The sequence below is a fragment of the Esox lucius genome, chromosome 5 (assembly GCF_011004845.1).
Source record: "Esox lucius isolate fEsoLuc1 chromosome 5, fEsoLuc1.pri, whole genome shotgun sequence".
In the NCBI taxonomy this organism is placed as follows: domain Eukaryota; kingdom Metazoa; phylum Chordata; class Actinopteri; order Esociformes; family Esocidae; genus Esox; species Esox lucius.
The window spans coordinates 14,692,173-14,704,311 of NC_047573.1; the positions used below are offsets into that span (position 1 = coordinate 14,692,173).

The window sequence follows — 12,139 nt, forward strand, 5'->3', positions numbered from 1 at the left end:
TGTGGGGCATATGTTATGTGCATAATCCATCCAATCATTATTATCCCTTCACATTTTAAAGGGAGTGGTTAAGACGACATTGGACACAAATCAGCACATAAAGTACATGACAATAGTACACCATTTTCAGGTACCATTTTTGGCTCAACAACTGTGTTGCATAGCAAATGTTATTCAGCCATGAGAAACAAAATGTCTGTTGACATTTATTAAAATATACTAACATTCTGTTTTCATCAGCCCGGTTGTGACTTTTGTATGTGTCAGGTCATTAATCTGCATGAAACATACTAGTGGCTGGACTAATACACAGGAGCTTTCCATCATGCTAAGCAAGCAGCGTCTGATGTTTAAAAAAGGTATTTTAGCAGTTTAAAATTCACCAGAAGCATTTAGAAAATGGACTCCTGTTTGATTTATCTTTCTAAATTAAGCTATAGTTACAATTCCAATTTTATCCACCAAAGGGCCAGAATAGATCATACAACAAATAATATGGTTTCACTTTAAAGTATAGATAAAATAATTATTAGAATTTAGAAAGAAAGACATTATTAGAAATTTTGCAATAAAATTAACTTTGATTACGTATATTTGCAATTGTTAAAGGAGCACTGTCAAAACATATACAAAACTTGTCTCATCATCCTCTGCCCTTACTGAATGAGACCAGAATAGCATTTGCTAGTAATGGGTGGTTTAGGATCGAGGGTGAGCCCTGGGAGAGTCTAAAGCGAGTATGAGGAGAACACACGGCAATTGCAAATTTCTGAATGGAAAGTATCTCAGAAGCACGTAACAATTTGGTAAAAGAATTATAAAATAAACATCAACTTAAAACATTAACGGCTCATTTCTTCTGCTCATTTTTGCTTCTATTTATGCTAGTAGTACAGTTCAACATTTTTAATAGGGCCCCTTTCAGTTGATCCACCAAAATATATCCAATATGTGCGAGGTGTCTTGAGAAATGTTGATTTCCTTAAAGTTTTTTGTTCATTTCCAGGTTCAACTTATACACTACAACCATGAGCTGTATACAAACTACACAGAGGCAGCCAAGAGCCCTAACGGACTGGTCATAGTGTCTATATTTATGAAGGTAAGTATGACACTCTCACAACTCCAAGTTTTAGTAGTTTAAATGTGTACATAAAGGCTTAATTTAAATACTTGAAAAGGGAAACAGAGACTAGATCAGGGGTGTCAAACCGGTTCCACAGAGGGCAGAGGGTTTTTGGTTTTTCCTATCAATTGGTTCCCAGTTCAGACCTACACAACCAGGTGAGGGTAGAAACTAACCAATTAGTGACCTAATTAATCAATCAAGAACAAGGTGAGAGCAAAAACCTCCAGACACTCGGCCCTCTGTGAAACCGGTTTGACACCTCTGGACTAGATGATTGTTTTTAAAGAGAATTTTACAAAAATTAGGACATCCATCCAAGTTGCAAAAAAGCTCCTGTGGATTTACCTGCAGGCTAATTAAATGGGCATGGTGCCCCATTGCATCATCACACACCAGCAGTTCCAAGTATCTCATTCACAGTGTCATTATCCCTCAGATAAAACCACTGTTGTTAGAAATGTAATATACTTGACAAAACAATGTTTAAAAATATTATATATGTATGTGTGTATGTATGACAACTCTTTCAGATGTTGTCCTATCAGTGCCTCAGAGTTTCATGCATTTAAATTAGGATTGTCTCCCGTTTCTACATATACCATACTTTATACAACAATGTTATTATTATGAAATAAAATTATATATTATGAATAAAAAATGCAAATACTATAATTGGACATGTCTCCACAAAGAGAAAGAGAGAAAGTTCCTTATTTTACATAATAATTTCAGTTTACAGTGGTATGTGCTGCCAGATATGCCAGAAAAGTATTGTGATTTGGAATCAAGGGACATGTGCAAGCAGCAACTTGATCAGTCCTTTATCAGTTGTTAACCAGATATCTGTTCATCGACCCCAGGGGATAGGTATATAACATTCAGTTAGGGTTGCACGATATTGGAAATAACTGACATTGCGATATTTTGTTTTTGTGCGATATATATTGCGATATGAAAAAACTGAGTCTTCAGAAAGAGCTTTGGCAATCAACCTGACAGTTTGTATTCTTCATTCTTCCCCAGCCCCATCCTATACAATTAAAATTTATGAAACTTATGAACATTTTTATATTTCAGAACAGGTTGCTAGGTAATAATATGTAACAGTAATAGTATAGCAATAGCAACAGTTGTAAAATAGAATGCGCAATTGGGCATAACTTACCAACTGCAAGATGCCGTCTGTGGCCAAAGCACTGCAATCTGGTCCACTTGTTCAGGGCGGCAGCCTTCACTGTGTTTGCGGCATTGTCTGTTGTTATACAGACTAGACGACTCTCATCTAGGCCCCAATCAGCTAAAGCTTCTCTCATCCCTGTTGCGAGGTTTTCACTTGTATGATCCTCGGGGAAAAATGCAGTTTGCAAACAGTGACTTTTCAGGTGGAAGTCCTCATTAATAAAGTGTTTGGTCAGACTTATGTAGGACTCCATTGTCTGGCTGGACCACAAGTCTGTTGTTGCTGTATAATATTCCACTTGTGACAGCTCTGTTTCAACTTGTGTCTTGCATTTCTCATACAGCACTGGGATGGCAAGTTGAGAAAAATAGTTGCGTGATGGCAATACATACTGCTTGTCAAGCAAACAGATAATGTTTTTAAAACCCTCTTTGGTAACCATGTTAATTGGTACCATGTCTTTGGCGACGTGAAATGTTATTGAATCTGTGATTTTTCTCTGCCGTTAGGAACCTTTCTATTATGGTGTTTTTGCTGTGAACGGCATTGAGATGCTTTGCTTTCGTCATACGAAGATTTGTGGTGCCGTCTTAAATGATCAAACAAATTGGTAGTGTTGTGGCAAGGCACTCTCGACAAAGTACCTATTTTTGGTCAACATCATCCTGTCTGCAAAAATATTTCCATATAATTGACGATTCATTTCTTTTTGCAACCAAATTCTCAATTTCAGCCTTTTTTGTCTGTTGCTTGCTCATCATTTCGTCACGCGCAAGCAGAGCCTGCATGTCAATCATGTGCTGCAACAAACTCTGTGTTTAAAATAATAATAACAATTATTATAATTAACTGTGTATCCAGTAACCCATAAATCAGAGTAAATTACGTTATATCAGACATATATAATGCTAGTATTCCATGTGAAAAAAAAATATATTGTAGACTGGTATATGTTTACCTTACTAAATCGCACATTCTGCCAGGTGACTATTTCGGATGCGTACATCACAATGTCGATGTTGAAATGATATATTGTGCAGCCCTACTTGAATATCCCTTGCGGCACAGTCAAGAAAATTAATGAGAAGTGGAAGGTGTTTCTGTAGCCATGTCGCAAAACGTTTTGTGGTCTGATAAAACTAAAATGCAAAGCATTACGTTTGGCGAACACAGCAAATCACCTATAGAACACCATCCCTACTGTGAAGCATGGTAGTGGCAGATTCATGTTATGGGGATATTTCTCATCGTCAGGGGATTGGGCACTTCTCAGAAAGGGAAAATTAATGGAGCAATGTACTCAAACGTCCTTGAGAGAAAACCTGCTGCCCTCCTTAAAAAAGCTGAAATTATGTGGAGTGGAGTGGTCGAGGAATAACATAAATCTCATTGAATGGCCCAGTCAGAGCCTCAACCAAAGTCGTGTTGAAACGGTGTGCCATGACTTGAAGATTCATTTAATCATCACTCTCCAAGGAACTTGACAGAGCTTCAACAGTTCTATAAAGAAGAATAGTGAAATATTGGCAAATCCAATTATTAGAGATCCCAACAGGCTCAGAGCTGTAATTAATGCTGAAGATACTTCCACCAAATAATATCTCTGGGTGGAGAAATATACAATTATGATTTCTCAATGTTTTATTTTTTATGTATAATATTTTACAATAGTATTTTAAAATCCTCTTAAAAGTGTGGAGTTTGGGGTGTGGATAAGTGGAGGAAAATCCATATTTAGATATGTAAAACAGAGGCACTGACACTAAATCCCAAAATCATCCATTCAGTCTCTCTGTATCAAGAAGATCTCATTCTAATTCTGATGATACTGGCTCCCATATCATCTACAGCAGGACCAATCAACTCCTGTCCTGTAGGGCTAAAACACTTTTTACATAAATACTCCACAGTCAGCTTTGGGGAGAACAGTGGGAGAACAAGTATTTGATACACTGCAGATTTTGTAGGTTTTCCTACTTACAAAGCATGTAGAGGTATGTCATTATTATCATAGGTACACTTCAACTGTGAGAGACGGAATCTAAAACAAAAATCCAGAAAACCTCATTGTATGATTTTTAAATAATTAATTTGCATTCTATTGCATGACATCAGTATTTGATCATCTACCAACCAGTAAGAATTCCAGCTCTCACAGACCTGTAAATTTTTCTTTAAGAAGCCCTCCTTTTCTCCGCTCATTACCTGTATTAACTGCACCTGTTTGAACTCGTTACCTGTATAAAAGACACCTGTCCACACACTAAATCAAACAGACTCCAATCTCTCCACAATGGCCCAGACCAGAGAGCTTTGTAAGGACATCAGGGATACAATTGTAGACCTGCACAAGGCTGGAATGGGCTACAGGACAATAGGCAAGCAGCTTGGTGAGAAGGCAACAACTGTTGGTGCAATTATTAGAAAATGGAAGAAGTTCAAGATGACGGTCAATCTCCCTCGGTCTGGGGCTCCACGCAAGATCTCACCTCGTGGGGCATCAATGATCATGAGGAAGGTGAGGGATCAGCCCAGAACTACGTCTCAGGACCTGGTCAATGACCTGAAGAGAGCTGGGACCACAGTCTCAAAGAAAACCATTAGTAACACACTACGCCGTCATGGATTAAAGTTCTGTAGCACACGCAAGGTCCCCCTGCTCAAGCCAGCGCATGTCCAGGCCCGTCTGAAGTTTGCCAATGACCATCTGGATGATCCAGAGGAGGAATGGGTGAAGGTCATGTGGTCTGATGAGACAGAAATATAGCTTTTTGGACTAAACTCCACTTGCCGTGTTTGGAGGAAGAAGGATGAGTACAACCCCAAGAACACCATCCCAACCGTGAAACATGGAGGTGGAAACATCATTCTTTGGGGAAACTTAATTCATGGCCCCATCCCGTATTTTTTACGGAGATACTGAATTTGGGATTTTCATTTGTTTTCAGTTATAATCATCACAATTAAAATAAATCAAAATATATATATATATATAATATACAAGTTTCACTTTTTGAATGGAGTTACTGAAATAAATCAACTTTTTGACGATATTCACATTTTATGACCAACACCTGTATATAGGATTCAGTTGTTTCCATGACAATACCAACCAGGGGTCGCAGTTGCTCTGGAAAATGTTGGTGGGTAGTCAAGACATAAAGATAACCTTGACATCTGAATCAGGGAGAGGAAAATTGCTTGTTAAGTCTGGTTCAGATTGGGATAAGCTCTTGACTTCAAAGGCAAAACTAAAGATTTGGTCAAAACTGAGCTAGGATCATAATCAGGCTTTATTTTATTTTTTATATTGTTTAAAAGTGTCTTTGTTTAATTATGTTCTCTGTAAGAGAATACAGAGTGTGAAATGGGATTGTGAACCCCAATGAAAGAAAGGTATTTTGTATTTAGAAAATAAACATGACAACTCTCAAAAGTATCTCAAAATAACATGGATTGTAGGCCACAAAGAGTAGTACTGCCCATCTGTAAGGTTTTGAAATAGCTTTATGGGGCTATTTCCAAAACGTCTTGATGGCTTTATGTGGGCTTCTTGGGCATGTCTGAAAGGATTTGTAGTCTCTGATACTTCATTTTGTTCAGGTGCTAAGCTAAACATTTCAATATCAAGATAGATACAGTAATTAGCTCCCCAATGTCATTGCCTCTGGAGGACATGGTGACCCAGGTCAAAGTCTTCTCTGTTAACCACTTAAATTATGGAAATTGAGTTACAATTCCTAAGACAACTTTTGTGCTTCTGCTACATACATGTACTTGCCCAATCAAGGAAAAGTGACAGTGTGATTTTGGACGGCGTGAAATCTAATGCTCTGGAAAATTCTTCCAAAATATTCAATCTTGTAGATTAAATTTGACAATTCACAGCCCCCTGCAGCCACCTGCAACACATTACTACAATTTGCATTGAATTGTGGGTGATATCAGCCCTTCATCATGCCCTCAAGCTAAATCAAGGGCAGAGGGGGCAACTTTTGTATCGGCACTTAAGATGGCATCAAACTTCAGTCCAGTTTTGACTGGGAAATTCCAAAGAAAAAGTGTCTATGGTGAGGGCTTGAGGGATAAAACATGCGCAACCTGTCATCTACTAACAAGCTATTCGGATGTCTTGGCAGAAGAAAGACTACTCTCATTAAGACAAGAAATTTGCATCTTCTGCAATTCTCCAACAGTGATCCTTGGATATTTTTTTCCTCTCAAATCATCATCCTGCAATTTCTCAAATGTGACGCACATTTTGGATTTTGATATCCTTTGAACAGTAGTGCTTCAAAAACATGTTAGATTTCTCTTCATTTTCAGTGTAAGATCAAGCCCATAACACAATTAGGGTGGGCACTTTATATTGGTTAGAAGTTGTTGGGTTATAATCTGAGCACTCACCTAAGGGAATGATATGTCATTGCACACCCCCACACATATCCAGCAACTTAACTTAACTGGCAGAAAGGTTGGCCATTGAAAGAGGATGGCCCTGTCGTCTAACTAAACATGAAATTAATCAATACCTCATCTACAAACCCGATTCCAAAAAAGTTGGGACACTGTACACATTTTGAGTAAAAAAGGAATGGAATAATTTACAAATCTCATAAACTCATATTTAATTCACAATAGAATATAGATAACATATTGATTGTTTGAAGTGAGACATTTTGTAATGTCATGCCAAATATTGGCTCATTTAGGATTTCATGAGAGCTACACATTCCAAAAGGTTGGGTCAGGTAGCAATAATCTCTGTGCGTAAGAGTCAAGGCCGGAAAACCATACTGGATGCCCGTGATCTTCGGGCCCTCAGACGGCACTGCATCACATACAGGAATGACACTGTAATGGAAATCACAACATGGGCTCAGGAATACTTCCAGAAAACATTGTCAGGGAACACAATCCACCATGCCATTCGCCGTTGCCGGCTAAAACTCTATAGGTCAAAAAAGAAGCCCTATCGAAACAGGATCGAGAAGAGCAGGCGTTTTCTCTGGGCCAAGGATCATTTAAAATGGACTGTGGCAAAGTGGTAAGTGTTCTGTGGTCAGACAAATCAAAATTTGAAGTTCATTTTGGAAAACTGGGACGCCATGTCATCCGGACTAAAGAGGACAAGGACAACCCAAGTTGTTATCAGCGCTCAATTCAGAAGCCTGCATCTCTGATGGAATGGGGTTGCATGAGTGCGTGTGGCATGGGCAGCCTACACATCTGGAAAGGCACCACCAATGCTGACATTTATATCCAAGTTCTAGAACAACATATGCTCCCATCCAGACGTCGTCTCTTTCAGGGAAGACCTTGCATTTTCCAACATGACAATGCCAGACCACATACTGCATCAATTACAATGTCATGGCTGCATAGAAGAAGGATCCTGGTACTGAAATGGCCAGCCTGCAGTCCAGATCTTTCACCCATAGAAAACATTTGGCGCATCATAAAGAGGAAGGTGCGACAAAGAAGACCTAAGACAGATGAGCAACTAGAAACCTGTATTAGACAACAATGGGACAACATTCCTATTCATAAACTTGAGCAACTTGTCTCCTCAGTCCCCAGACATTTGCAGTCTGTTATAAAAAGAAGAGGGGATGCCACACAGTGGTAAACATGGCCTTGTCCCAACTTTTTTGAGATGTGTTGATGCCATGAAATTTAAAATCAACTTATTTTTCCCTTAAAGTTATAAATGTTTTCAGTTTAAACATTTGATATGTCATCTATGTTGTATTCTGAATAAAATATTGAAATTTGAAACTTCCACATAATTGCATTCTGTTTTTATTCACAATTGTACAGTGTCCCAACTTTTTTGGAATCGGGTTTTTATCCATCTATACTCCATTCTCTGTTATCCTAGACTTCACTCCAAACTCTAGCCATATGCCTGTTGAACTAATGTTCTCAGAATCCTGTCTGATTGTTTTAGCTGCTAAAACGATGGGATTTTAGGTAATAAATGGTCATAATCACCGGAACCAATGTCTCTTTATTGTGACGTCATGGTTTCCTGGGGACCATTCACACCTGCACACATCGTGTTAGGTTTTCAGTTATTTAGACTGCCAGTCAGAGCCTACTTAAAGAGTCATTGTTACATCTGGAAACAGATTCATATTGGTGGTAGACAGTGAGATTCTGGAGACTGATTGATTAGAATTTGAGTCAATTTCAACATGGAACCAATCTACTTGACAAGTACAAAACAAATGTAATTGATTGTCTACGATATGACAGTGTCCGTGTCATCTTTATTTCTTTTCTGGATGTTGAGTTGATATCAAGCCATATTGTTTAACTGTTTCTTGCTGTAGTTACTTCACATGTTAAAGTGAAGAAAAAGTAATTACGTCTTGCGAAATGTCCCCTGGTGCTTTTTCCATTAACACACATTCAAAATATCCTAGAGAGACAGAAAGAGAGATAGACAGAGAGAGATGCTTCCATAGCAGGTCAAAAAGGGAAGTCATTTGGGTTGTAGCGACAAGGGACATCCATTTATTTTTAATCACAATTCCCTAAAGACATTGTGACAATTTAAGTTCTGAGAAGGAGTGCTTATGGAGGACATGCTAGGAGGCTAGGGGCTGGGGACTCGGGCAAAACAACTTTATCAGAGCAGTGTGTTTCAAGCCTGATCTTGACTCCTGGGTCTTATGACAACTGCTTGGGCAATACAGGACAAATAAAAGCAGTTATTTAGTGTCTCTTTTTGGTGTTCACACCTATTATAGAAGATAGCGGGAGTGTATAGTGCAGGGTTGTCCAAACTATTCCAAGGAGTGCCGTGTGTCTGCAGGTTTTCGCTCTTTCCTTGTTCTTGATTGACTAATAAGGTTACTAATTGGTTAGTTTCTACCCTCACCTGGTTGTTTAGGTGTAAACTGGGAACCAATTTATGGGAAAAACCAAAAACCCGCAGACACATGTCCCTCTGTGGAATGGTTCAGACACCCCTGGTATAGTGGATAGTGGGTCAGTCTTACAAATTGAATACTTACTTAAGATTAAATTGTGTAACTTGCATTATTTGTGTAAATCTTGCATTGATCAGTCCAGTGTTTCCCAATCCTGGTCCTCAAGACCAAAAGGGGTGCAGGTTTTTGTTTTTGCCCTTGCACTCACACACCTCATTTAAATGTTGCCCTACCATTTACACACTTGATTAACGTAGCCAACCTATCATCAAGTCTTTAATTTGAATCAGGTGTATGAGTGCTATTGCAAAAACAAAGATGTGTGCACCCCTTTGGGTCCCGAGGACCAGGATTAAGAAACTGTGTATGAGTCTATTGCATAGTATGTCTTTGTGACTTTGGGTGATTCTTTTCTTGTACTTCAGATTGCAGAGACTTCAAATGCATTCCTCAATCGAATGTTGAACAGAGACACCATCACAAGAATAACATATAAAAGTAAGTGGAACACTAAAATGGTAAATACCATGGAACAATAATAACGAGAAACACAGTGGAACAAGCCAAAGAGTGATTATATAGTCTGCAGTTCATTCCTCAAGAGGGTTACTAGTTGGAGACAGAAAGCTACTACACAGCCATATTGGAAAGGTACATTGCTGCTGAGATTGCCCAGGGCAACAGTTGAGACGAGATGCCCATAATTGGATTAATGGAGTTGAGAAAAGGCTGAATAAACATAGTGACCCCTAGTGGATTGGAGGTCTCTAAAGGACTCTGAGTTTTTATAACCTTACACACATCTATACACACACATCCATCTACATTGGGAGTCCTCTACCTGCTTGCAGCTCTGTTTGCCCAGACCATGTTTTTTTCAAATCCCTTTCCACACACACATACAAACACACACACACACACACACACACACACACATGAATATCCAAATGGAATTATTAATGCCAACGCGGCTACCAGAGATATGTGATAGCAGAGTGCTAGTAACTGGACTGCAGGGCAGGATTAGTGGGGTGGTAATGGAATCGAAACATGATTGATGTTCACAGATTAAGGATTGGCGTTTTTGTTTTTCATTACCTTCCAGGTTGTCTATATTTCTGGGTAGGGGCTGGTGAGCATGCTTATGTTTGTGTTCTTGTCTAGATCGAGACGCTGTGTGAATGTGAATAACATCTAAAGTGCCAATGCCAGTCCACATTAGCATAGAGGAAGCAGCTACTCTGACCTCGTCACAACAAAGTGCAGTTGGCTCCCATTTATTATAAACTAAAACCACAACAGATCACAGTATATTGGGAGTGTGTTAGCAGTGTGGAGAGATAGATGAATTGAGAAATAAAGGAAGACAACAAAGGGAGAGATGGATGGAGAGTGAGAACAAGGCAAAGGTATGGACAGAGAGTGCTAGAGAGGGGAAAAGAAACCTGCGGTAATTCTAATTACTATCTTGGGGAGGAAAGTGTACTTAGCATACAGGAGCCTGTGATGCAGTCCGCCATACCAATGGCCTGCCAAGCAGTTTGAAAGAAACCAGCTCATTATGAAGTAAACAATCTGCAAACAACAAACATTCTGGTTAGAATGGATGTAATTGAATACATTTTCAGACCGGAAGACACCTTATATCATGTAAATACCAAACTATGTGATAGCACGAGAGGACATGAAGATGTATTAATACACGCTTAGAATGCAGGGCTCTACTACCCTGGAACTAGGGAGCAACAAAGTCGGGAGGAACAAAAATGTAATTCAAAAAAGTGTTTGAGTTGGACCAGGACTCAAAGACTCTGCTTTAATGACATATGAAGATGTAATATTTACTTCCAACCTGTCTAACATGCCCATCTTCTCCAGATGATGCTTATCTGCTGACAGGCCTGAACATCGAGGAGATTTACCCAGAAACCTCTAGTTTTATCACGTACGATGGATCCATGACCATCCCACCGTGCTTTGAGACAGCCACCTGGATCCTCATGAACAAGCCGGTGTACATCACAAGGATGCAGGTCTGTCTCTACAGTGGCTCCTTCCTGCTGTAAATGACACTTTCACGGAGCAATGCCATACTGTACGTGGATTGCTCCCTCGTTTCCACTGAAACATTGTGCCTTTTCCCCACTTTTGTTCCCGTCTTATTTCCTTTTTCATTCTTTCTACCCCACCCCCCCCCCATCTCCTCTCTTTCCTTTTGACGGTTTTTACCCTTCTCATGTTTTCACAAACACCCCTCTCCCTCACCCCCCTTCTGCTTCAGATGCACTCTTTGCGGCTGCTGAGTCAGAACCAGCCATCTCAGATCTTCCTTAGTATGAGTGACAACATTCGCCCTGTTCAACCACTGAACAATCGCTGCCTCCGGACCAACATCAACTTCAGCATGCAAGGCAGAGACTGTCCCAACAACAGGGCCCAGAAGCTCCAGTACCGAGGTAAACACTGCCTCAATTAAACTACGTCTGACTAGTGGGTGTTTACAAAAATGGGCGGTGGACGTTCCAGGTGATTGTTCTGCTTTTATATTGTATTGATCACTTAGTACAACAACAGTCAGCCGATAAATGGGGGTGGGGGGGTTTGGGGGTGTACTTATAATAATTACGAACAATCATTTGTACACAGCAAATTTACCATAGTTAAGCCAAAACAAAATTGTATTTAAAAATAAAAACGTTTATTAAACTGAGATTTCTTAGTAATTTTGTAGATTTTCCGGGTGTGTTTCTGTTTATGGATGTTAGAAAACGACTGTATATGATTTATAGTAATACTTTAGCAATATCTCCAACACAAGTGTTGGAGGGACTGAGTCTGTGAGCCCTACTCCATAACTACAAAGTCAGCTCAGCATCTCAGTGTTATTCAGGG

The 12,139-nt window shown here is 39.4% G+C and overlaps 1 protein-coding gene across 6 annotated transcripts in view; it reads left to right on the plus strand.

Annotated features, from left to right (window-relative positions):
* The window catches only part of ca10a (carbonic anhydrase Xa), a 244,402-nt gene that overhangs the window by 229,840 nt on the left and 2,423 nt on the right, over positions 1–12,139 (plus strand). For all 6 annotated transcript variants that reach the window (XM_020046251.3, XM_020046252.3, XM_034292467.1 and 3 more), the window contains 4 exons: positions 1,007–1,102; positions 9,673–9,745; positions 11,126–11,280; positions 11,529–11,703. In XM_020046251.3, coding sequence (XP_019901810.1) covers positions 1,007–1,102; positions 9,673–9,745; positions 11,126–11,280; positions 11,529–11,703 — 499 coding nt within the window. The remainder of the gene's footprint in view (positions 1–1,006; positions 1,103–9,672; positions 9,746–11,125; positions 11,281–11,528; positions 11,704–12,139) is intronic.